At 44.6% G+C, this 26,474-nt stretch overlaps 1 protein-coding gene across 2 annotated transcripts in view; it reads left to right on the top strand.

Moving 5' to 3' along the window:
- The window catches only part of SLC7A11 (solute carrier family 7 member 11), a 93,233-nt gene that overhangs the window by 43,013 nt on the left and 23,746 nt on the right, over positions 1-26,474 (top strand). The window contains exons 7-12 of one of the 2 annotated variants that reach the window (XM_016155809.2): positions 5,823-5,946; positions 7,777-7,880; positions 9,029-9,125; positions 10,615-10,764; positions 11,946-12,123; positions 21,151-25,103. In XM_016155809.2, the coding sequence (XP_016011295.1) occupies positions 5,823-5,946; positions 7,777-7,880; positions 9,029-9,125; positions 10,615-10,764; positions 11,946-12,123; positions 21,151-21,212 (715 nt within the window). In that variant the 3' untranslated portion in view covers positions 21,213-25,103. Of the gene's footprint in view, positions 1-5,822; positions 5,947-7,776; positions 7,881-9,028; positions 9,126-10,614; positions 10,765-11,945; positions 12,124-21,150; positions 25,104-26,474 lie in introns of those variants that run through there. The other variant, XM_016155808.2, reaches the window with a different exon arrangement.

Raw genomic sequence — 26,474 nt, 5'->3', positions numbered from 1 at the left:
GTTTGATCTGTGTCTGCTCATTTCTTACATCTTCCTACAGGTCTCTCTGTCTAGTCTTGTTGTTTATGAAGTCCTTCGTCCATGGACAGTGGAGAGTGATGAGGTTCAGATGAGACCTTGGTGGTACTGAGATTTAAAATGTCTCGGTGAAAACACCCATAGCCTGGCCACGACACTGTAAGAAGCCGAGGGCAGATGCTTAAGGCTCGAAATCGGTGGGATCACTGTGTACCCTTATGTGACAATCTGCTCGTTACATCGCCGTATTCAGCCTTGGCCCAGAAATCGCCATTAGGTTAGAACACGAACCATGGACCTTTAAGGATGCTCATCGACAGGTTTATTGAACGTATTCTTCCTCTCACGTTACGTCGTTTTCTTTCTGCACAACCCACAGCCATCCTCCCGAGGACTTGCCGTGTCTCCTCAAGTGCATTTCCTTTACAGCGTTAGTAACAGCCCAATTCCCACGCTTGGTGGGTGACTATGGCTGCAGTGACGGCACTAAATGACAATGAGGCAAAATCATTGAAAACACATAGAGGAAGTTGTACAATTCCAGTCATCTCGGATCTAATTGTTTCAACTCTGGAAAAGTATCACAAATACTATTTATAATTTATCCCTTTAAAAAATGTCAGAACTCACATAGCCGGATAGGACAGCTCCATGTCTAGGGGTCTCTGGAGAGAGTGGAATGGGCAAGAATCAGGGAAGGTATGTAAAGACGTGTGAAAGGAAAACCATGTAAATGAAAAATATGGATTTTCTTTGAGGTATACTCTTATTTATCTTTTTGTCTAAAACATATGACTGACGTTTGAGGAGTGAGATAAAATTAACAGCAGTGCTAATAGGCAGTAGTTCTGGGGGGGAAAAAATTATAGATAACAAAGATGTGAGAGACTCAAGTAATTTCTGAGTCCAAGATCTACACGAAAGCTTTCAATGTCTCTGTGGGGTCATTATGATGAAAATGTGAAATGTGTGATTCTAAAATAAATAACTTGGAATCAAAAGATACTTAATAAATTTTAAATACTTTATATTGAGTTGAATCAGTTATGTTTCAATTCTATATAAACAAATAGTCCCTGGTTTGCTAACAGAATTTAAAAAAACACGTTGAAACCCCTATTTTCCTTTGTTGTGGTATCTCACATGTTAAGAAGTCTGCCATTTTCTTGCTCTTCTCAGTCCCTGCTTTTATTCTTCCCTCCTTTTTACTGAATGCCGAATACATGTGCTAAAATATTTATGATTTTTAAATAGAAAATGCGAAGCATCGACCACTTCTCTCAAAAGATTCCAGAACACAGAAGAGCAGGTTTTAACAGAACTCACTGTCATTATGCCCAGACTCATGGCTCAAAGAATTTTCAGTGCCCTGGGATTCAGGAGTTCTATGGTCCTCTAGGTGTGTAACCAATGCAGGGGATCGTATGAAACCTATTTTGATTTACATAAACCCCAGAAGATTTCGTTCATGTTATGAAACAGCTTTAGTAATAGCCAAATTTCAAGTGGTTACAGAATTACTCCTATAATCTGCATGTGAGAAATCTTGTCACCTTCAGGTATAATCAAGCTAGGTTGACTCATTCCGGTTTCATGGCCAGAGTCTTTTCAGCCAATATGAAGCCCTGGAAGCAGTGGTTATTTCTGATTCTGTATTATGATTACAAAGAGCATAAAAGAATGCAACCCGTTCGCAAGTGTATTTGTGCTGAGCTACAGTAAAAAAAAAAATATACTTGGTTTAAAATGTGTCACATTTTAACATTAAGCCTTCTGATATTTGCTTTGCGTAAGCAAATTGTATTACATATTTGTCAGTATATAAGGATCCTAGGGATCTTATGCGTGGAGTCTAAGTAAGCACAGAGCAGCCATGATAAGCTCAGACGTGTCGTGGATATTGGAACTTAGAGCTGGAAGAACTAGGTTCAAGTTCCAGCCCTTCCATTCCTGCTTTTGTGACCTTGGCCATGCCATTTAACCCCTCTGAGCCTCAGTTCCCTTGTTTGAAGATGGGAGGTGTTACCTCCAATTTCTGTGGGTGGCTGTGAATTTGGTTTGTTAATTATTCATACTCCAGCTCATTCCACAGAGGACTTGAAATGACATGTGCATATTTGAAGATAAAATGTATTTGCTAGCACTTTGTAGATTATACAGAATGAAGTACGAGCCATTTCTGTTGGGACCTTCTGGGTTCCTGGGGAGGTCTCTCTCTTAGAATGAAAGAGCTTCCGAGCAGATGTTCCAGAGACTTCCATTTACTAATTTCAAGTGAAGCAAATATTTATCCATCTGTGACATGGACTGGCTCTAGGTGCCCATTTAAAATAAACCTGCAAGAAAATAAGACTATGCGAGACCTTTTGATTGAAGACCATTCTCATTTAAATAAAAATATCGGATTCTCACGTACTCAATGCCAGTTATTTGGGAAGTATATACACCGACAAAAAGCTCTTAAGGATTAAGTAACTCTTTTCAATATGTTTGCATTTTGTTACTCATAACAAATGTGCACAAGTATCTGAGAGCAGAATCACAAGTGGAATCATTTTCAGTCAGCTTAAAGACAGCGCTTTTGCTGCACTTGGATTTCAGAGGATCCCTCGCCATCACCTGGAGGCTGAGAAATATCAGTGGCCTACCAGTTCCTTTAATTCCTTTTATTACCATGTGCCATTTGCTTTAATCTTGGGTTACTAACCATGCTTATCTGCCCTCTGCATCTAAAGCCTTCAGGAAGATTGCTCTGGCATGGCCTAATGGCTTTTATCAGCTCACCCAGTGGCTCTTAAGCTCTGACGCTTGAAACCCAGGAGCTAACCGCAAGGTGGCAAGCCTCTTTCCGAACAAGTCAACTGCTTTCCTCTGCAAATGATTGCAGTTTATCTCCAGGCAGCCACGGACCCCTCTCCTCCTTCCCTTTGTCAAAGCGAAACAGACTCTAAGGACAGCAGAGTGTGGCTATTTTGCCATCACCCTCTCCTCCCCCCACCCGCCAATTCCTAGGGCTTAATTTTACGTGGAGAGGATTTACCCGGCATGCTATGAATTGAGGCAAGTGTTAGACGCTCTTTCTCTTGTCCTGTATTTTCAGCTCCTTTGATTCCCACCCCCCTCTGATATCTACATAGCATATTTGGCTGACAGTGAAGTTCTTAATCATCTAGTTCCATTCATCTGACGAGAATGCTTACTCTCCTTTTTTCCCTCCTTTTCTACAAAAGTTTTCTAGGGAAATTAAGTTAGCCGTTGTTGTATTTTAAATTAAGAAAGAAAACTCAGTTCCTAAAAGGTGAAACTGTACATTACAGTTCATGTTACATAGGAAAAGTATTAAAATCATGGAATAAGGTGTTTTCCCTCCTTTATGGTCGACGAAACTGCATCTTCAGCGGCTACATGAGAGATAATCCTTGATAAGAGCTCGCGCATAAACATTATATTCGGCAATTATGATTTCTCTGAAAACTAGTAGAGTTTGAGGTCCCACGTGGCTAAAAAGGCTTCGACTTCAAGGTGGGATCCACCTGCGACTGAATTCCGCGTTTCCACGGTGCATCCTCGAACTGTTATTTGACCTAAGACTTCATTTCCCCATATGTAAAACGGCGACGAATGTCTCCTACTGACAGGGCGTTTCAAGGACAAGAGGAGGCAGAGACGTAGAGTGCCTCGTGGAAGGCCGGGCATGTAGCGGGCACCACACGGATGGCCGAAGCCAGAGCTGTTGCTGCTGCTGTTCACAAGCTGAGGGGAGAAAAGGGAAACCAGGGAAAACTAACGGGGGAGCATGTGCATGTGCATGTGTGTACGTATATGCATATGCATATGTTTATGTACATGCATATGTTTATGTATATGTATATGCATATATGATGTATATGTGTATATTTTAGGATCCCGTCTGCTCAGATCAATGTACAAGACCTTTCTTAAGCCTCCTTCAGAAAGCCCCTGACCTCCAGCGTCAGTGCTGGGAGCCCCGCCCCAACCTGCCACTGACTTCTCCCTGCTGTTTGGCAGCAGGTAACGTGAGGAGACTCCCTGTTCCGGACAGGTTAGGCGACCTCACCGCACTTTACAGCAAGTCACCTCACTTTTTATTACCACGCCTTTTCATTTCTTAGTCATGTCTTAATTTCACTTCTTAATATTATTCCTGCAAGGAACAGAGAGTCTCTGTCCCCCCCCCCCCCCATCCCCTCACACAAAAAAAACTTAACACCCCATTTGGGGCTATTATAAGATTCAAATTTAAAATAATGCAGCGAGGGACCGAAAAGCTGCACATAGACCTTCGCGTTGCTCCTCTTACCCTTTGGCGTTTCCATATAACCTTTCTTTCAGGGAAACAGAATTCATCTTTAATCTGCCTCGTGCCATTCGCCCTTTCATAGTTAATTGGCCCAGTGATTTGCTTTGCTTAGATTTAGCATTTATCAGTCACAACTAGCAGTGCATGCTACGGTGTTCGCAGAAAATTCCGCAGGACCCCCCCTACCCACCCCCACCCCACCCCCCCTCACGGGAGAACATCTGCTCCTTCCGCATCAGGACGCCAGGATTTAGAGGTCGATGCGTTCCCCCAGCCAGGCTTAAGGCTTTGGGGATCAGGGAAGTGTCGGGCTCCAAGCAGCATAATGAATGGCAGTTGCTGACTGGCTGGGTTTGCCTGTTCTCAGCAGGGGACAGCGCTGTTCAGGGTAATGAGCTGGGACTCAGTGTGCTAAACACGCCCGGGCTGAGGAGCGAGTCAGGCTCTGCCTCCCCGCCACCCCCCACCCAATTCTTTTTTTTTTTTTTTTAATTTGGTTCTGAACTGTATTTTCGTCTTGGAAAAAAAAAAAATCATATTGACGTCTTCGTTAGTGCCACCCAGCAGGGTCGAGGCTCCATGAGGCCTGTTAAGCTCTATGGCTAAAAAAAAAAACCCCAAACCCTCAGCCTTTCTGCGGGGAGCTGCAGGTGCGCGTTGCTCGAACCGGGGCGTCCGCGGCGGCGATGGCGTGAAGCGAGTGCCGTGCGTGGGCAGCACGGGCCCGGGGTGCTCGGGCCGGGGGCTCCCGGCTCTGTTGTCCAGGACGCGGCCTTGCTTCGCGGTGGCGCATGGCGCGGGCGGTGCCCGGTCACCTGCACCGCGCGGCGCCTCGCGTGTCGTGGGGTCGTCTGTCGGCGCCGTTTGCTGCGACAGACGCTCGGGACCCTGAGCTTCCTGGGGGCTCAGAGCGGGGCCGGGAAAGCCGCTCCCGGTGTTACCCGCAAAGTCATCGTCGCCACCATTGAGAAAGGGAGGCGCATCCGCTCTCACGCTTCCGAAAGTGTGCGTTTGCTGGCTGGTAAGGGAAGCCGCTGCCACCCCGGCTGGGAACGGCCTTCGTGGGGTGTAGCAGCAGGCGGGCGTGGAGGGCAGTGGTTGTCTAAGAGGTCCGCGGCTCGGAGGTTGCCCAGGCATGTGTTAGAAACTGAGAGGAGCCCAGCCGTCTGCGCTTTAACAAGCCTGCACAGGGTGCAGGATGCAGGTTGAGAAGCGCTGATGGGGGACAAGAAGTGGCCAGACCCGTCCGTTCTGGGGGTGGAGCCGCAGACAGGACGTCTAAAGTGTCAGCCCCCGTGGGCCTCCTCACGCTACCAGGGCGCCTGGGGTGCTCCACCCCACGCAGGTTCACACCTTCCCCCCAGAGCCTGTGACTGTGGTACAGGCCACTCCGTGTTTCCTTCGAATCAGCCCGATGTCGTCTCTGGTTTCAGAGAATGCCTAACAAAAGGTGACTAACAAGCGATCCGTTCGTGCCTTTCAGAACCATCCCCCTCGCCATATGTATATCCATGGCCATCGTCACCATAGGCTATGTGCTCACCAACGTGGCCTACTTCACGACCATCAGTGCGGAGGAGCTCATGCTCTCGGATGCAGTGGCCGTGGTAAGTCCGAGTTGGGGACGGGCCAGTTTGAATGTAGGTTAATGACTTGAGGCAGTTTTATAGTAGTAGTCGCTCCCAGCAGAAAAGCGTTTTGACATCCAGTAATCTTTTTCCAACCCGAATGATAATGAGGATTTAAAAACCTTAGAGCACACCTTAGCACATTCCATTCAAGTGATAACGGTTAAAACCCTATATGGTTTCGCGATAGCGTTAATCGCGTGTAACATGTATCCACACATACATGTTGAATTTGAAGCGTTTTTCCTTTAACGTGTCTTTAAGGACAGGTGGAAAGTTACCGAATTTAAGTGAATTCATTTTTGGTATGCAAATTGCAATTCTGTACTCTTTTTGTGAACTTTTCAAATGCCAACTTAAAATATTTTTCCCAAAGTACCGTTTAAAAATTTCCAAGTGGGCCATATATGTTTTTCTTCTTATATCCTTTTGGATATATTAGGATATGTGAGACTATTATTAATATTAAAGAATATTATTAATTTTAGGACATGCCGAGTTATTCAAAGTTAAGCAAATGTCATTGCTATGGTACTTCTCAGGATATTAAAGATGCAATATGCATTTTAATTCCCTAAGAAGTGGATGCTCATAATTTTACAACATTTTCCAAAATTTATTTGACTTCAGGGCCATCTTCACTCCCAGCGGCCGTGTTATAGGACTGTTATTCTGTGACAGATACTTTCATTTTGTATAAAAACTTAGCTAGTGAGAGAGCATCCATTCACGGCCTCGTAACAATGGTGAAAAAGATAATTCCCCATCACTAGATGTCAGTTCCTGTTAAAATAGTCACTATTACCTCATATCAGCAACATCCACAGGGAACAAATTATCTCATTTCATGTGAAGCTATACGAGAGTTCGCCGTGTTAAAATAAAAGACTTTGCCCACTGCTCCAAGTTCTCTCAGACGCCCAAAGGTGCAGAGCTTACTGATGTCGGCCAGACATCTCATCTTACTAGACAAAGGGCTTAGTGTGGTTTATTAATTAATTGATAGCACCAGCTGCATCAAGGACAATTAAAAAATTGCACAGTTTTTCGTTTTGTCTTATTTTGTTTTGTTTTTATTTTGAAAATGCATCCTTAATGCGAGGGCATTAAAAGGAATTTCAGAAGTCTTGTTTATCTTTTGTATTTTATGTGGTTCATATTTGGATCTTAGCCTTTTTATAGAAATCCACAGAAGAAATTGTCAGATTCCTGAGATGCAGGGAGTGATCCAGTAAACAGAGTTCAGCTGACGTGATTATTCTGGGCAAAAGATTTTCTGAACAGCTCATAGATCTGATTTAAATGATTAAGTCATTTTTTTTTTTGCCACACTTTTATATTGCAACATTGAGATTGGAATATGAAACAAGTATGTGTCATTTTTCCTGGTGTACAATTTGTGCTGCACTATCAAAATGCAGCTTTCCAGGATGAAGAGAAGGTATCGTGCACAAAGATTTCTGTGTCCAAAAGGAGAACTTCTGAAATGAGCTTTTTCCATTTACCGGAATGATAGAGTTTTGCCACAGTCAGTGAAGATTCGGTAAATGGATCACTGCTTTTTTGAAAGTAGGGAGAAGGTGCTGATTCAAACCTTGGCCTGTGATTTTGCAGCAGGCAATGCCACGGTACCCAATTCTGATTATTGTCTCCGGAGTTGTTCTGACCCAAACCGAAGAGAAAGGCTAGAAAACAAGACACGTATCACCAGGCTCATAGAAGAGTAATAGGCTGAGTTTGGCCCGAGTCGTTTCATTTTCTTCCGCTTTCTGGCAGAGCATTAATTTGCTGCGTTCTGTCTTTCACCAGACCTTTTCCGAGCGGCTGCTGGGAAACTTCTCATTAGCAGTTCCAGTCTTTGTGGCCCTGTCCTGCTTTGGCTCCATGAACGGTGGCGTGTTTGCCGTCTCCAGGTGAGTGAGTTCACACGTTGCCAGAAATGTGTTTCTGTTTGTGAGACTGGATATGATAAGGGTATCTTTAAAACGAAAGGGTGCCTCTGTATCTGGTTTTAAAGGGGCGTACAATTTCCAAGGCTCACTCCAAGTCTCAAGAGCGTGTCTTATTCTGCCCACTAGAGGGCGCTGCTCCTCTACTCATAGCCCAGTCTGAAGCTGGACAGGTGGCATTTTTTAATAGTATGTCTACAGAGTCTAACAGCAGCATTTTATTTCTGGTGATAAAATCTTTTGTTTCTCTAAAGGTGACAAGAAAAAAACAGTAAAGTAAGAGACACCGGAAATCACCACCCACCATCTGTATCCCTTTTGTTTTGTTTGATGACAATTCCCTTTTGTTTTAATATCAGGTTAAAACCCAGTCAGATACATATGAATGTTATATGTGTCATCATCCCTAAAATGAGATAGCCAGTTATTTACCAGAGAGATGAGTTTGTTCAGGAATAGCAGAGGAATTACAATTAGGGACATGCAAACTGTGGCGAAACCGTAGGCGAGTCCAGAGAATGAAGATAGAGAAACGGGGGGGGGGGGGGGGGAGGGAGGCTTTGGAGGAGAGCGCGAGTTCAGGGTTGTCGCAGGGAAAGGAGAAAATGTCTTTTCTCCAGCGGGGCGGGGGGTGGTGGTCTGCGAGGGAGTGCATGAGGGGTACCCCTTCAGGTCTGCCAACGCCATTTTAAATGAGATTTTCTCTATTCATTTTCAGTGAGAGAGAGAGAGTGTGTGTGTGAGTGTGTGTTTGTGTTTCTGTGTGTGTGTTGGATTGGATTGGAGTGGATAGGATACATATCACACTTACAATACGAGGAACCTGGAACTAAATTCACCATCAGCTGTTTAGATGTAGGGAGAGCTGTGCTGAGTCCAGTGTCAGTACTGTTTCTCCTCCAAGAAGAATGTACTGTTGGCAGGTTTTACCGAATTCTACGTCAGATTTCGCGTGATGTTCTCTCCCTGATCTGAAAAGTGAAAGCTAAGTAATCATCTAAGAAATGTCAGACCATTCGGCATGAAAAAGATGCGCGCTTTCTCTGAGATTTCTGGGGCTTTCCCTTTGATCGGTTATGCAGTCAACTCCACCCACATTTTTCTCCCATCAGGTTATTCTATGTTGCGTCTCGAGAGGGTCACCTTCCAGAAATCCTCTCCATGATTCATGTCCGCAAGCACACCCCTCTGCCAGCTGTCATCGTTTTGGTAAGGCACATTAACCAGCGTATCTAGATATAACCTCGAATAGCGGGTTAGCGACGAGGATTTCAAACCAGACTTTAGGTAGAGCTTTGCTTTCTCGAATTCTTTGCACAACTGGCTCTGTGTGTATCTTGGTGGAGATTGGTGGTGGAGAAGGGAGGGTGGGGAGGGGAGCAAGATATTTTCTGCTATAACTGTAGCACTTTCTTTTTCACCTTTGTAGAAATTTCTGAGGCCTAAGCGAAGTGATTAGCTTGGCTGCTGTCATTGACAATAGGGCCTCACAGAAAAGGATGCACAGTGATAAGTCTCAGTTCTAATTACCGAAAGTGGAGCTAAAAACTACCGCCCAAAATGTCCGAGAGATCTCATCTTGGCCCCTCGTAATGATACACACTCAAAATTATAGAAAAGATGAAATCCTAGACAATATGGTGATTCTATGATTACGAGTGAGACATTTGAGAGCAGCCCTAGAGAGAAGAAATAAAAGCACTAAGACTTAAATTTGAGCTGTAGAATTCTTTATGCAGAGAAGACTATCTATGAAATGTAGGATACAAAAGACTGTAAGGTGTAACAGTCCTCAGATACCCATTGGCAATGTTATATCCCTTTTACTTACCATTTTGTAGCATTTTTCTCAAATGGAATCTGCTGTCAGGAGCACCATAGAATTCATTGAAATTTTTTTTTTTTTCATGCATTTAATTTGTTTCAAAATGTTTCCTTGAGCTTTTTTTTTTTTTTTTTTTTTTTTTTTTTTGTAGTAGAGCATGCGAGCTCTCTGTGCGGAATCTGGAAGTTAAGTGTCACTTGGGGGAACAGAATGTCTTATGCCGTGAAGAGGGCTTTCGTTTTCAGCCTCTGCTCTCAGTCATGCTGCCCTTGGCGTGTGCAGCTGCAGGGCCTTGCTACGCTGCTCTCTGCTCTGCATTCTTTTCTGTGGTCTCAGCGTCACCCGTGGCCAGTGCACGGTGACCGCGAGAGTAGAGGAAGAAAGGGTCAACGTTTTGCATTCCAGGGACCACAGAGTCCCCTAGAAGTGGCTGTGTTTCATGTGTGTGCACAGCCAAGAGCCCATCAGACATCACTGGCAGAGCTTTCCGCGAACTTGCCAGTAGGGTGCATTTTTGATTTTTTACGACGAGTTATTTACTAATCATCTCCGTCTCTGGGGCTTTACATTTTCTGTCATCGAGGATGACTTTGAAAGCCCAGTCTCTTCTCTCAAATGCAAAAGCAGCTAAAGACCAAACATTCGTTTAAAATTTCTTCCGGATGAGCGGTAGTGACGATGGCCCTTTCTCGGTCTATTCCTGGGAAGCAAAGGGATTTTTAAGAGCAGAATATAGAAAGGAGGTTAGTTAAATATTAGTCTTAATCACAGTGGTAGCTGAACAGTATAAATAACCATTTGCTAAAGATAATGACAGTGCGTCGTGATGTTCTCGCTCATGGTCACCTGTGTCCTCTCTCACTCACCCCGCAGCACCCTCTGACGATGATCATGCTCTTCTGTGGGGACCTCTACAGTCTTCTGAATTTCCTCAGTTTTGCCAGGTGGCTTTTTATTGGGCTAGCGGTCGCCGGGCTGATTTATCTTCGATACAAACGCCCAGATATGCATCGTCCTTTCAAGGTAACCTCAGCAGGCCTGACGGGCTTGCGTAAATCTTTCCCCTAATGTCAGGTCCTCCTTTTGTCTTAACTTGATGATGAGAAGCTGGGGCAGGGGGCAGCGTCTCTGCCATAAATGTTTAACTCTTGCAGATACTGCCTTCATATTGGGCTGCTTTTAGCTTGGAAACATAGTTGATGGCATTTTTTTTTAGTGAACTCAGTATGTCTCATTTTTTGGAAGGCGCTGGTATTGAAGCAGGATGTTCACTATGTTGATTTCTCATGGACGTGCCCAATGACCTGTTAAGTCTCAAGTACGCAATACTTGGATCTGTCTGTGTGCTGGATAGCTGTGGGCAGCCATGCCGAGAAAGAGTAAGGCAGATACATATGGAATCGTCACTAACTAAAACTCTGGAAGAGATGTTGCTGTACGAAATACACATTTTAAATATTTTTTAAAGGTTATGGCTTATTATATTGCTCTTTTTCTATATTATACGCTCCAGGGAAAGAGAAGATGTATGAATTGACCACTTAATAGACGGCGCATTTTCTCCTCGGGAGGGCTGGGGAATACGCTTCTCCTCTCCTTCAGCCCACAGTGTTTGCAGATTGATTTGACCTCACTCTTTATTTGCTTTTAAGAAACAACACAGATGACGTTGTCAGTCACGCTGTCAGAATTCGTTTCTAATTATATTCATCGCCTAGCGCTGGCAACGTCCTTATTAGTGGTTGGCAGGAGTGGGCTTGTCCTGTTTCTGTGGGCTCTTACTGCGAACCTCCAACGGGAAGGCAGTACGTACTGAAAGAGTTTAACACGCAACCAGCAGCCCATAGTCTCGGCCCCGCATTAAGGTGGATTCCAATCGCGATTCTCAAAGAGCCCAGCCCATCTGTTAAAAGCAAAACCAGAAATCGTAGTGATGCGTAACGAGTAAAGTAATTCAAATGGGACGTCTCTAAGGAAACACACTTATTTATCCTTAGGTTTTATTCTACGCAAAGATTTAAAAAAAAAAAAATTAAGGGAGTGTGTTTAATACAGTCCCTGTGCCTGGTAAGGTGAGGGAGCATGGCGCCCGTCACCGGGGCACGAGACCAGAGCGCATCCCCCGATTTCCTGAGAACCGACGTCCTCACCCAAACCGCAGCCCGCCTCTCCCTGTGTGACGTTTCCCCCTTGCTGCGTTTCAGGTGCCGCTGTTCATCCCGGCCTTGTTCTCCTTCACCTGTCTCTTCATGGTCGCCCTGTCCCTGTATTCGGACCCCTTCAGTACAGGCATCGGCTTCATCATCACGCTGACTGGGGTCCCCGCCTATTATTTCTTCATCATATGGGACAAGAAACCCAAGTGGTTTAGAAGAGCATCAGGTAAGCCGCTGAAACGGCTTCAGGACCTCTCGAGAAACCATGTGTAGAAAGCGCATCTAGGTGCACACGCACGGCGTGCGCTTCTTACAGTTTAAAGACGTGAGTGGGGCGGTCGCTAGTTTGAGTAATTACTGCATTTTCATGAGAACTGGGAGAAGGAAAAGCAGAACGATGTTTGGGGTAAGAGTGGTTTTAGTGGGGCTGCTTAGTGGCGTCTTAGGAGAACAGCTTTCAGAGAATTTTGTCGGCAGTTCTATAAACAGCCTAACTGCTCGTCTGAATCCTTCACTAACTGAATTACTTCTATTCTGGGTCAAATGCAGTTTAGTGATTCTATGTCATAAACTACTTACTACTTGAGGAGCGATATGAGTTTCGATGGGGAGTTCAGCAGAGGCCTGCAAAGGTCTTAAATATCGCGATTGTAACGATTGCCTTATCTAATAGGCATGGCGAATCGCAGGAGGGTTATAAGATGAGCGAGAACAAGGAAGAGAAGAGTAAGCAGCTCACACGTATCGTGTGTGAATTCTGTGTTAGAGGTCACATGACCTTATTTAATTTTTATAACGGCCTTCTGAGGGGGGGGGAGCATTGTCATCCCCATTTTATGGATTTCGAGTGACAGGTCATACAGATATTTAGTAGAAGAGCTAAAATTCGAACTCGGGCAGTTCTGTGTTTGAGGAAAATCATCCTAGAGGCAGCGAGGGAGCACTAGAGAGGGTCGAGGCAGAGGAGAGAACCGAGGTGGGCGAGTGATGACCACAGTAATCGCGGCAGGAAGGGAAGAGGGTCTGAACACAGGCCCGAGCAGGGTCCGAGAGAAAGTGAGGATACGGAAGGAGAGAAACCCACAGGGCTTGGCAGCCAGGTGAGCTGGAGGAGGACAAAGCCTCGTCGCTGAGATCTGTGTGAGGCGGTGTCATTCCCAGACTCGCATGGGGAACCCGGGACTCAGGGAGGGCGGGGTTTTATTTTGGGGGGAACAGATTTTTGAACCATGGAGCTAGGGTTTGAATCCATATCTGCTGGACTTCAAAGTCGTCATCTTTCTAGGTTGAGTACCTGGGAGAAGAGAGGGAGAGGCGAAAAATGCAGCCAGAGAAGCAGATAACGTCCTTGCCGCTGAGTTTGATGAGTTTAGGAAACAACTTTTGTTCTCATTCATTTAAATTTACTTCCTTTGCTCTAGTTAATTTTTTAAAATTCAGTAAAAAATCGAGGGAGATTTCTGGTAAGATTGTTGATAATGTCACTGTTTCTAAATGAACACACACACTCACATACAAACTCGGTGTACTTGTCGAATGTTCAGTGTGTGACACGGACTCATTGAGAAGCCAGTCATTTAAAATAGAATTTTTCTACTGCTGTTCTTTATTAGCTTTCAGTTGGTATTTGTTATCTTTGGCTTTGCATGTGCTATTTATACTCAATTTTTTCTTTTTTTTCTTGCTGGTACCATTGTTCTCTGAAGCAGCGTTTCTATACGTTTCTATAAAAGTTCGGTCTTTAAACCTAACACAGGCATACTGAGTGCTTAGCAGGGCATTTAATCTCCTTTTCCTGCTAGATCACATTAGTCTTCTGTAGAAGATTTTTCGTTAGGTTTTCTCAGTTGTAGGAAATAAAATTCTGGGGGAAAAAAAAAGAAAGTGTCATTAAATACTCTTTACCATCGGGATCGCTTTCCTCCTTGCCAGTGTTCAGGACAGGTGAGCGCCCAGCACTAGGGCATCTGTGTTTATCTCAGATGCCGGCTGGAGACAGGTAAAACCCCTGAGCATCGTGGAAAACCGAGAGGGCGTAGCGCGAGGGAGCTGGCGGCCCTCGCGGCGGGCCACGGGGAGGAGGGCGTGGGACGGAGGGGCAGGCAGCCGCCGCGTGCCCCCTGTGTGTGGCCGGCCCGCGGCGAAGCTGCTCCCCTCTCGCCACCGGGCACCGTTCCTTCATCACCACGACCCTCCCCCCCGCACACGCCCGGTCGGTCTGTGACGTGTCTCCCTGCTCATGCCGTTTTGAAGCGTTTGCTTATTTTTCCGTCTCTACTGATGACTTGAGCATCTCCGAGGATTCTGGATTTAGTGTCAGCGGTTCGTGAAGGTGGCGGCAATGTGAGGGTCTCATAATGGTTCCTGGGGTCTTAAAAAACGCCATTAAGGCTTGCCAAGGAGCGCCTTTAAGCTGCGATCATCGTCACCCTTTATCTTTACAGCCGCCTTGAAAGCGAGTGGCCAAAGGTAACAATCCTTGGTAATTTTGTTTGGTTTTTCTCTTAGGAAGCATTTTTTTTGTTGTAACATTAAAAAAAAAAATCATGGTATTTATTGCTGTAATAGCAAGTGTTTTCCTAGTCTTTGGCTGAAACAAAACACTCACTCACAGATGCACAAAAAGGCAGACTTCTTAGCACCCCCACCTGTCGCCGTAGCCGGCTCTGCGTCGGGAGAGAGAAAGTCTGTGTGAACCGGGAGGCCAGGGAGCCTCCGCGTGGAGCAGCTGGTTCAGGGAGGTGACGGGAAATCGTCTTCTTGGGTCGCATTCTTTAGCCTTTATGCTCTCGTTGATTTTCACCCTCATATACGTGAGCAGATGAGCCCTGTGAAACGACGGTTTATCGAAACACATCTTAGCTAGGGTGCTTCCATTAAAAAAAAAAAAAAAAAAAAAAAAACACAAAGCCAGGCAGCCGAACAGCATTCAGAAAACAGGGACAGGCCGCTGGGCACGGAGCCAGGGAACGTTCCTGACCAGAGGCCTGAGGATGTGCGGTTTCCAGAGAGTCGATGAATCCCTCTGGCCACAGGAGGCCAGTGTTGAACCACGCTCTGCTCGCTAGCATTTCCTCCGGTGCGAAGAAGACAGGCCCCTGCGGGAAGAGTCAGATGCACAGAAAGCTTTTTCCTGTCGTCTCTGACGGAGGAGTTAATTCTCCTGGCTATTTATTTACTTAATTATTGATAGAAACATGAGCTTCTCCTCCGAGGAAAACGGGGCTGATGGCCCACCGACATACTCCGGTACCTGGAGAGTCCGGGACCGGGCGAACCCGGCCGGGCGGGTCTTTCCTGACTGCCGCTACTCACCAGCCTGGCCCCGTCACCGCAGAGAGTGAGCGGGGTGACTGGAAGTCAGTCCCTCCTGCTCAGAGCGAGAGGTGAAGGACAGCTGTATTTAAACAAAACCTGACTCGGAAGGCTCCCCCCGGCCAGTGCTAGCAGAACGACTAGCTCGTCTCTGCAGACGGGGCCTTTGCCGTTCCAGAGTCCTACAAGCATCGGCTGCTCCCACGTGTGACAGTGACTTCATTGATGACACCTCCCCGAGAGCTGCTTAGCGCACGTGACAGACGCGTCACGAAGCCCGCGGCGCAGCACGTTCGTTCGTTAAGCTTGCCCATGTTTCTTAGGGGCCCAGACCATCTGCCTCGTGAGGATCGGATGAGACCACGCATGGGAAAAGGTTGCGAGGCCTTTTTAAGACACACGCACCCACTGCTGCTCTCGTTACGACTTCCGGGGAAGATTGTCTTTGCGCTAGGACTCTGTGACTTTGGGCTTCGTTCCCGCGCTTGTCGGTGCGGTGGGCCAGTCAGGTCCTGCGGTCAGGCGTGGCTTCGGCTGGGGACAGGAACAACTGGACGTGAAAGATAAAACCCAACATCCGGCCCTTGCCGTTTGGCGTCGTGGCCAGCATGCGGTTCCTGGAAGTTCCCGGTGCAGGCTCACCGGCCCCGCTGTACTGAAAGAAACAGCTTTGTAGGGGGGTAGCGGGTGCCGCTGCTCTGGGCTTTCCCGGGTCAGTGGGGGGCCTCCTCAGAGCACCCCCATCTCACTCCACAGCTGTGGACAACCTAGAAGGAAAAATTGGGGTGGCTCCAGCAGCTGCCCAGAGCCAAAATGAGTCACTCCTCCCAAACCTCCATAATGATGAAAATTCTTCACATCCTGAGATTCCAAGAGAGACCGTAACAGATCCAACGGAGGATGGGGGACTAAAAGGGCTGGGGGTGCAGGACCAGACGAGAGCGATGCTTGTCTGGCCTCACGTGTGTAGAAGATCCAAACTGAGCATTCGGGAAGTGGGGTGTCCAACAAGGACAGCAACGGGGTCTCCCTCAGTGGAGGCCATGCGGTGTTGTGACCTGGGTAGGCGGAGGAGGGCTGACGAGCCCCGAATACAGAAACACCGAAGAGAAGGCTGCTGTTTGGGACCTGGAGGAGCAGACACTACATAGGAAAGGCGGTCATTAAAAAAGGAAAAACAACTCTCTCAGTAGATGAACGCATGACTAGTCACACACACACACGCACACGCGCACACACACGCACTCAGCGCACTTGTGCAGGCGGCTGCAGCGGGATTCTTCGGGGAGGAAGGGCTGGGGGTGGGGGGTCAGCCTAACCCCACCGCTCTGCGTCTGACCGTTGCACACAGCGAAGGCCTCCTGGTCCACCCCGTCCGGTGGCCCAGCTCCTCCGCGGCCTGCAGACGGCACCTCTCCCTACTACATCCTTTTCCACGGTCTGCTTTTCTGCCACGGTCGTACCACACATCTGTTCTGTGAGCGTGGACTGTCGTTCCACGTGAGTGTTCCTTTGCGCTCCACGTGCATCTCAATGTGGGCTGTGACGAAAGAGAGTTTATGGAAGCTCCTTTTCCTTAGCGTTTTCTATTTGCCAGAGCCGTGCTGGACTCTTTATAATTAATGAATATTGTCCAAATTAGTGTTGCTGAGGAAAACAACCTTGGGGAACACTGTTAGAAAAGAAAAGATGGGAAAAAAATATTGCTTTTCGAATGGCAATAACATTGCTTGCAAGGGACTGTTACAGGTGACAAGTTGTACAGAGCACAGGCTCTCGAGGCTCCAGGACCAGTAGTTGTCTGAAGAGGTTCTGGAGGATTGATTCTAAAGATGAGACATGAACCAGAAGTGGCACCCCAGGAAAGCGGTCACAGAGTTCAAACACGGCTGAGATAAAGTGACCTTAGATATCACGCAGCCCAGCAGTTCCTGCGTTTTAGTCCCTGTCGGGATCACAGATTTCCGATGCAGAAGGTCGAGGATGGGGCTCGAAAAGATGCATTTCTAATATCCCAGGCGATGGTAATGTTGCCGGTCTGGGGAATACATGTTGAAAGCCACTGACCTAGTCTGAGTCTCTCATTCTTCCTTTTTATAAAAATTATTTAAAAATAAAAAAAAAAACTTTTTCCTGAAATACAATTGACACGTAACATTGTGTAAGTTTAAAGTGTATAATATGTTGGCTGGAGACGTTTGTGTACTGCAGTACGACGGCTACAATAGCGTTAGCTAATATCTTTATCACGCATTTATCATTTCCTTTTTGTGTCGAGAACGGTTGAGATTTAGTCTCTGAGTGACTTTCGTAAAATGATATCGTCGACTGTAATCAGTACCTCGTGCTTTAGATCTCCAGAACTCGTGTATTTACTAGTTGTAAGTTTGTGCCCTTAAATCACATCTCTCCGGTTCCTCCCAGCCCCGGCCATCGCCATTCTACTCTCTGTTTTAGCAAGTTTGATTTTTTAGATTCCACACGTTATTGCATACAGTATTGTCTTTCTCTGCCTGAGTTATCTCAGCATAGCGTCTTCAAGATCCACCCATGTTGTTGCAAACGGCAGGGTTTTCTTCTTTCTCATGGCTGAACAATATTCCAGTGTGTGCGTAACATCTTATCCATTCATTCGTTGATGGACATCCAGGCCGTTTCCAGTTTTTGGCTCTTGTGAATAATGCTTCAGTGAACCAGAGTGTGCAAGTATCCCTTGGATATACTGAATTTAATTCCTTTGGATACATAACCCAGAAGCAGAATTACTGGGTCATAAGGTAGTTCTGTCTTTAAGTTTTTCAGGAACTGCCATGTTGCTTCCCCATGGCTGTACCAATTTACGTGTCCGCCAACGGTGGATAAGGATTCCCTGTCCTCCACATCCGTGCAACTTTTGTTATCGTTTGTCTTTTTTTCTTTTTTGAAGAATATGGGTATTTTTTTTAATTGCTTCTCTTGTGTAAGTGCTTGGTTTCAGTGCTTCATCGACTAATGCAGCCGTCAGGAACCCTGGTACCTCCCATCTCGTTTCCACGTCCCCTGGGGCAATGCCGCTTAGAGCATCCAGTCCATGAGCCGCTTGCTAACGGTTCCACGAGCTGTGTCGTGACATCCTGACTTGTGTCACAGATGACATCTCATTGTGGTTCTATTTTGATTTCCCTGGCCATTAGTGATGTTGAACACCTTTTCATTTGTATGTTTTTTTTGGGGGAAAAAAAAATGTCTACCCAGATCCTTTGCCCAGTGTTAAAGTTGGATTATTTTCTGGTTTGCTGTTGAGTTGTCTGAGTTCTTTATGTATTTTCAATATTAGTCCTTTATCAGATATATGCTTCACACGTATTTTTTTCCCATTCTGTAAGTCATCTTTTCAACGTATCGATTGTTTCCTTGGCTTTCAGAAGCTCTTTAATGTGGTCCTGTTGTTTATGGTAGTTTTGGTTGCCTGCGCTTTGGTGACTTAGCCAAGAAATCATTGTGAGTGGTATAAGGTTGAGCTCCAGTTTCATTCTTTTGCATGTGGACATCTGGTTTTCCCAAGATCATTTATCAAAGAGTCCGTCCTTTCCCCATTGTGTGTTCTCGACAGCTTCGTCAAAAATTAGTTCATTACATATACGGAAGTTTACGTCAGGACTCTCTCTGTATTCCACTGATTTTCATGCCTGTTTTATGCCAGTACCATACTCCTTTGGTTACTGTAATGTTATAATACAGCTCGAAATCAGGTACGATGACGCCTCCGGCTCTGTTCTTCTTTCTCAGTATTCTAATTTGGCTATTTAAGGTCTGTTGTGGTTCCAAACAAATTTTAGGACGGGGTTTTTTGTGTGGTTTTGTTTTTTGGTGAGAAATGCTAATGGAATTTTGATCAGGACCGCATTGAATCTGTAGATCACTTTGGGTTGTGTGGACATTTTCACAGTATCCTTCCAATCCAGGAACATGAAATATCTTTCCGTTTCTTTGTGTCTTCCTCAGTCTCTTTTTTATTCATGTCTTATAGTTTTCAGTGTACAGCTCTTTCACCTCCTTGGTTAAATTCACTTCTCAGTATTTCAGTTTTCAATATCATTGCAAATGGGATTGCTTTCTTAATTTCTATTTCAGATACTCTGCCGTTAGCATACAGACACGCAACCGATTCCCGTGTGTTGATTTTATATCCTGCAATTTCACTGAATTCATTTATTAGTTGTAACAGTTTTTAGGGGAGTCTTTATGGTTTTCTCTATATAAGGTGTCATTTGCGAACAGAGATAATTTCACTTCTTCTTTTTTGATCGTGGATGCCTTTTTATTTCTTTTTCTGCATAATTGCTGTGGCTCGGACTTCCAGTACTATGAGGAACCGTCATCGCATCCCAGGGACATGTCCCACTTGATCATGGTGAACGATCCTCTAATGTGTTGTTGAATTCGGTTTGCTAATATTTTGCTGAGAAGTTTCGCATCCGTATTCATCAAGGATGTTGGTCTGTAGTTTTCTTCCGGCGTCTCTGACTTCGGTGTCGGGGTAATGCTGGCTCCGTGAAGTGAGTTTGCGAGTGTTCCCGCCTCTTCCAGTTCTTCCATCTGTGTGAGAGAGGTATTGGTGTTTATTCTCCGTGTTTGGTAAAATTCACCAGTGAAACCATCTGCTCCTGGACGCGTCTGAGCCTTGACCTGCTGCGGGAGTCGGGTTCAGGGTCGTGTCAGTGCCCCTGACGTTGAGGGGTGAGAGCCAGGACCAGGGACCCAGGGGATGAGGCTCAGGGTGGCAAGAACCCATCTCAGCAATGACGTGGGATGCAGGGCAGCGGGGCTCGGCAGCGGCACTGCCCCGATATTGGCAGCCGAAGTGTGACTTGGGACCCTGGGGGCAGGGCCCAGAGCAAGGGAGGTTGTCTCAGTGATGCTGGGGAGAAGCCGAGCTGGGCAAAGAGCAGCGACAGCTCAGGTCTCCGTTATGGCAGAGTGCTGTGGCACCGAAACCCTCGGCGGGGGTTGGGGGGGGGGGCGCAGCAGCATCTAGGGACTTTGAGGGGCCAGTCTCACCTCGGCAACTGCCCCAGCCCCTGGGATCAGACGCAGAGGTGGGGGCGCTCAGGCTGTTGAACACTGTGGGAGACCTCTCTAGCAACAGCCGAGAATGTTGGCAGGGTGAGGCTTGCGGGGTGGTGGTGGTGGTGGGGTCTCCTCCCCTACCCTACGGTGAACTTCCCCACAGCAACTGCTGGGTTGGGGCGATGCGGGCCAGGTGCTTGCTTCACTCTTCGGTGCGGCCATCCTCGACTTTGGAGCTCCGCCGGGTTTCTCCTGCTGCTGCTTTGTCGTCTAGACCTTTTCCTGAGCTGTTTTCTTCCATTTGTAGCTGTTTATTTTGTTGTTCTTGGTGGGGTTTTTTTTTTTTTTTTTTTTTTGAGCTCCAAGCCTTGCTGACATCACTCCCAAGTCCCTCCTATAGATGAGGCGAACGAGGTCCTGGGAGATGAGATGCTTTGCTCAGGAGGACACTCCAAGGTTGAGATTGGAAATTGTATTTTGATTTTTTTCTCCTGATTTTGCGGAGGAATCGGTTGTAATCTCATAGGTGCGAAAACAACGAAAGCAATTTAAAGCTGAATATGAAATGCGTTTTTGAACATTTATTTCTATCTCGATCCTGTTGTCTCAAAATATTTTCAGCCTCCTGGTTCATAAATAAAAGTCCTTATTTGAATATAAAATATTAATGCATTCTTGCTGGGAAGCCATCATGGGAAGTTACAGAAGTGACAAATAAATTAATTGAGGATGATAGGGGTCTAATGAAGTAAATCATTCTCGAAAGGGCTCTATGAAATAGGCAGTTGTGTGTTCTCGGTATTCAACCCCAAATAAATCACCTTTTGCTGTTTTTTATGCATTTCTGATTTCTGTGCATTTTTAATTTCTTTTCGTTATTTCTTTGTAGGCAGAATAACCAGAACCTTACAAATAATACTGGAAGTTGTACCAGAAGAAGATTGTCATTAATTATGAATTAATGCATTTGAAATCTTGGTAATCTATCCTTGGCCTTGTTTCTGCCGAAAAGGCTGAAACAAAATATGGACGTTCACTTCATTTTATGAAAATCCAGAGGATTGCAACTTTGGTGATGGACTGAAAGGAATAAGTTATTTCTGTTCGTATCATTTAGTGTATTGAAACTGGTTTCTAAGAAATTTAGTTATAACTCCATGTGGTTCTAGAAAGCTGAGATGCAACTATACTACTATGAGTTCACGTGATTCTCGAGTGCCTGATACCCACCTTTTGGAGTTAGGGGACAAAGCCTGTGGAACGGACAATCACTTCAGTGGTCTTTCGCTGTGATATATCTTACCGTGGCTAAGAATCTTCAATCGGAGACTGAAATGTTTTCTATATATATGGGTTTTGTAAAAGCGGGTTTTTACATACTGTAGATGACCATACTGTGAAAAGTGTTTTCTGCTCTTCTGGAGGAAGAAAGAAAGACAAAGCAGGCATCGTCACTGTGGACAGAGGGGAGAGATTTGTTTTACGTTGGCATTGCATTGCTTCCCTTTCGGTGTCAACTTAGATGTCACTCGTCTTTTAATGAGTGATACTCAGAGCATTTTGAACAAAGTACAGAGTCGGGATATGCCCAGTTTTAATAGATCCGTTGAAGAAGAGCTTCTAGGGGCTACTGTTCATGAGCTAAATCTACAAATTATGTTTAAGTAAAAACCTTTGAGAAATTATTGGGAAGTTTTTCTTTTCCACTCACCTTTAGGAAGGCACATGGTTATACGCCATTCGGTTTTTACGGCAGCTCATTCGATCAAGAAAGGATGTAACTGTCTTACAGCAAAGCCATACTCAGTTTGGTATTAAATCTTCTAAAGCACAACCACCTGTTTCATGACTAATTTACCCTTGATAAATACATCTAAACATGTGCATTTTCAAATCTTCAAATTATAATGTCAACACGAGACAGAAATCACCAAGAAAGAAAATGCCCAAAATATTATGCAGTATTAGTCATTCCGAAATTTTTGTTTGTTTGTTTCATAGCTATTTTTACATGGTGATGAATTTTGACAGGTTGTACATTTTCTTTATACATTTTATATTCTGTTACAATAGGTCTTCGGCTGCAACCGTCCAGGTCAATTAGGAAAAGGCATATATTCACATAAAAACTGAGGAAGAAATGTCATCGATAAATAAGACTTACAACTGATGTTTCCAGAATTTTCCCACTTTTGTGTCTAGGCTTCGTCAGTAATTTCCTCACCTGAATTATCATTCAACTCGCAAAAGAGAGAACTGGTAACAGATTCACTGAGAGAAGGAGAAACTGTGTGAATGTGTATATCCATACAGGTGTTACATGCTAGGTTTAGAAAATATTGTGGAAATTTCAAATGAGAGTTACAGTATGATGAAATCTGTTAACGGTTAGTTACATATTCCTAAGATTAAATAGTCATGGTCAGCATATGTCATTCTTTAATTTTTTTGTCCATTTGAAAATAAGGATTTTTTGAAAGAAGTACACTGACTAAACTCATTAAGAAAAGATGTAGAATTTATAGACAATTGACTAAAATAGTAATGATGATTTATGAATCAGGCGATACCAATTCACTGATTTCAGTTTTTACTCTCGATAACATTTAGTACATATCCAAGATTGACATTTTGTCAGCCAAACTTAGTGTTTGAATCTCTAAGTGAACTCGTAAGAAATCCTGCCTTTTTCTCTTACCACAGGGGTTCATATTTGTCCCGTAGTCTATTTTCAGAATGATAGTGTGTCCTAGAAGAGATGGCCGACTGCAGTCCCAGACATCAGCGTTAGGCGTGTACACGCACACATGCAGACATGCTTATCTCTCCCACCCCCAATGGCGCAGAAGTATGGCAGATTCTTAGGTTATGCTAGAAATGCATGGCAGTTTATCTAACACTAAAACATGGACATTGAAACCAATTTCCGGGTTGTTTTTAGGTGTCTGATAAAATTGTTTGCCCGATCGCTATCTGCTGTCTCAGCATATCGTTAACCGGAGTATAGTTCTATCACTCAACAGAATTCTTCATGAGCTGTAATTGTTCTTCAGGAAACTCATTATTTCATGTCTATTTGCAGATGGATGTAATGCCAGCTAAGAAAGGGAGCATCTTTGACCTAACGTTGATTTCTTATAATTGAGGTATAGGTTATGAAAAGATAGAAAACTGAAGGTCAGAGTAGCAGGAAATGAAAGCAGTTGGAGGTAATGATATTTTGGTGTAATTTATTATGCGATATAGTCAGAAATATTAAGAAATAATTGTTCACTGAGCGTAGGTGGCTCTCCTGAGAAGCTAATGAAATGTAGGCTTTGGTGCCCCTCACTTAGACATGCCCCCTCCAAGGTCCTGTGCCTAATTTTGCATTGGGAATTTTGTATTTATTTTCTTAAAAGGTCAGTAGAATTGTATATACTTCTGGCCCTGTAAAATCTGCATTCGTCCCCGCGAGTAAGGTAAAATACTCCCATTACTTTCTCTATTGGAAGTAAGCATGGGCATTTGTAGGATATATTTTTAAATAAAATTGTGAGTTAGTTGAAGTATTCTCTACATAAGTAGGTTTCTCATAATGTATATTATGTGCTATTAAAGGAGAGAGTTTCACCTGTGATGTATTTTATGTGTCAGTTCTGAATGATAGAAAAAACAATGAGTGGGATTTTTCTCGTAGCTCTTTTTCTTCGTCTGGGAAGAAATATAGAGAGATTTGGGTTTTGAATGCCGACGAGTCAAGACATTTAATTTTTTCTTAAATCTGATCTCGCTTCATTGTTCCCTGCACGATATGCCGTATGTCGGGGCCGATAACGGTTACCGAGTTGCATTTGGCTTTCTTTACCGAAGTTGGGAATAATAGCGTGGCATCGTGTAACTGGCGACAGGCTTGTGGTGGATACAAATTAGAGCAGATAATGAGTCATCTTGACAGCTTCTGTTTACATTAGTTATAGGTCAAAGAATTTCTATCTGTAAATGTTTTTAGAATCATTTTCCCATCAGCAGTATTTTTAGTAGTTCTCAATATACATAATACCTAAAAGTGTAACCTCTTGGTGGTATTCATAACATATTTAAAAAGTTATTTTAACAGCAAATTTTTGGAGATCATTTTTTTCTTTTTGTCGTATTTTCAAATGAGTTGGCAGTGAAAAGTAAGTGTTTGGTGTAGTTTCAGACTGGGTACAGATTCACAGAGGTGAAATCAGGAGCTCACGAGAAGTTCACGAGTTTTCTGTATGCTGTGAGATACTGCCCTTCTTCACAATCGCATCAGGATGTTACCTTGATCTCTTTGAACCATTTCTCTGTCATCTTGCATGCATCAATAATTCCCTTTGTGTTATTTTTTGACATAATTTCCTCAGGATAGGAGTAAGTCCTCATGTGAGTTTATACGGCATGGGTATTCTTAGTGTGACATGACCCCTCGGGATTACTTCCTTGTTTCCCTGCCCACTTCTCTGTTGCCATTGGCTTTAAAGTACCAGCGGTGGATGGTTACGCTCTCCAAATAGTTACCTGTTACGTGTGTGTATTTCAGCTAGTGGAAGGAGCCAGGGTGCACTTCTAGTATCAGTCACGGCCTTAACGGTCTTACAAATAACAATTCTCTCAAGAAACCATGGGGCATTTAGGCATCTGAACACTACACAGACGGATGCACTGGTTTGAAAGTGAACATACTTTTTTCCCTTCAGCATATACACTACTGATTTTTTTAAAAATCTGACTTTCAAGTGAATTTACTTGGTAGAAGACTTGCTCACTGAGTCCTTATTACCTCTTGTTGAAGCCTCGAAAGGCCAAGTTGAAAGCTGGAGGCAAAAAAAAAAAGACTAGTGCACAGTGATCTCATTTGCATTAGGGACCGTATCTTGGGCCCTTGGTGCGACAGGGTGCGTTGTGCAGCATCTTGTAGGAAAACACGTCAGGCCTTTGTGTGCTGCAGCTGCGTTGCGAGTGGTCGCACGTAGATGAGGCCTGTGGAGCGAGACTCCGCTCATCCCGGCTAACTCTTCGGCACGTGCTCAGAAGTGTATCCTTCACACGCTGGGAGGCAAGGCAGTGTGGTTTCTCGGTTCTAGCTTTTTCAAAGGATTTCTGAATCCTTTCTTTCCCGGCATTTCTCCATCATTCCAAATTCCCATTTACTGACTAATGTAATATAAGCAATATAATATTAACAGTAGAAAAATAGTTTGGAGAAATGAAACCCAGATTGTTTCAAATGAATGAGTGTGTGCTTATCACAGAACAGAAATGATCTCCGTTATACTACCGTGTATATTCATAATGTCAAATAGTACTTTTTAATTGTCCTTGAAGTAGAGAACAAAACATGTAGCTACGGTGATTACGCGAACAAGAATCTTCCCAAAATTTTAAGTGGTCTGGGAATATTTTGATCCTTTCCTCGGAGAAACATTTCACCTACTAGGTTTTCCTTGTGAATCTTATCACTGCTGCCATAAGTCTGGAACTAGACCGTTAATACTTATGTCTTGAAAACTGGATTCTTCTCTTATCATCCATGTTTACAGGGTGGCATATCACTTAACTCTTTCAGCCTGTTTGGGGCCGATGCCTGTGTTCAAAAATCACTGGTTGTTTTGAACATGGGTATCGACCTCGCTCTTCTCTCTCCTTGCGACCTGCTCATGGCATCATAGGAATGGGTTCTCAGTGGTACCTCCAAAGAGCTTGAGAGTTGGCGACCGTAGGCGTCTGAAGGGCTAAGGATGTTTTGCTTAGTACCACAAAACAGAGCGTCTTCCTCCCTTTGCCAGACGGGTGAACAAAGATGTCGTCGCATTTTACTGATGGTAAATGTGGGCTCCGCGTGGCTTTTGAATAAGCACAAGCCAGAGAAAGGGAAGCCACGTGGCCGCCTGGACCGAACGCTTGGAGAACGCAGTTCTTCCTGCTTTTCCGACAGTTTTGACTCAAGATTTTATTTATAGAGCTTGGTTTTGGCTTTTCCTAGAGTGGGTTAGATGGTAGTGATGCACTGGTAGAGATGGTTTTTAGTTATTGACTCCGAATTCATCTCATGATGAGTCTTCCATGCCTTTTTATAGTGACTGTGTCTGCATTTACTTTATAAAATGGGTTTAGTGAGCTTTGTGTTAAAATTTGGCCTAGTGACAGTAACTTCTTTTTCAGTTATCAAGGGGCATAAAAGTCTGTGTCGGTATGCTCATATTA

The sequence above is a fragment of the Rousettus aegyptiacus genome, unplaced genomic scaffold, assembly GCF_014176215.1.
Source record: "Rousettus aegyptiacus isolate mRouAeg1 unplaced genomic scaffold, mRouAeg1.p scaffold_m13_p_16, whole genome shotgun sequence".
Lineage (NCBI taxonomy): Eukaryota > Metazoa > Chordata > Mammalia > Chiroptera > Pteropodidae > Rousettus > Rousettus aegyptiacus.
Note: the sequence above shows the minus strand (reverse complement) of the source record. Positions and strands in the feature narration are given on the sequence as shown.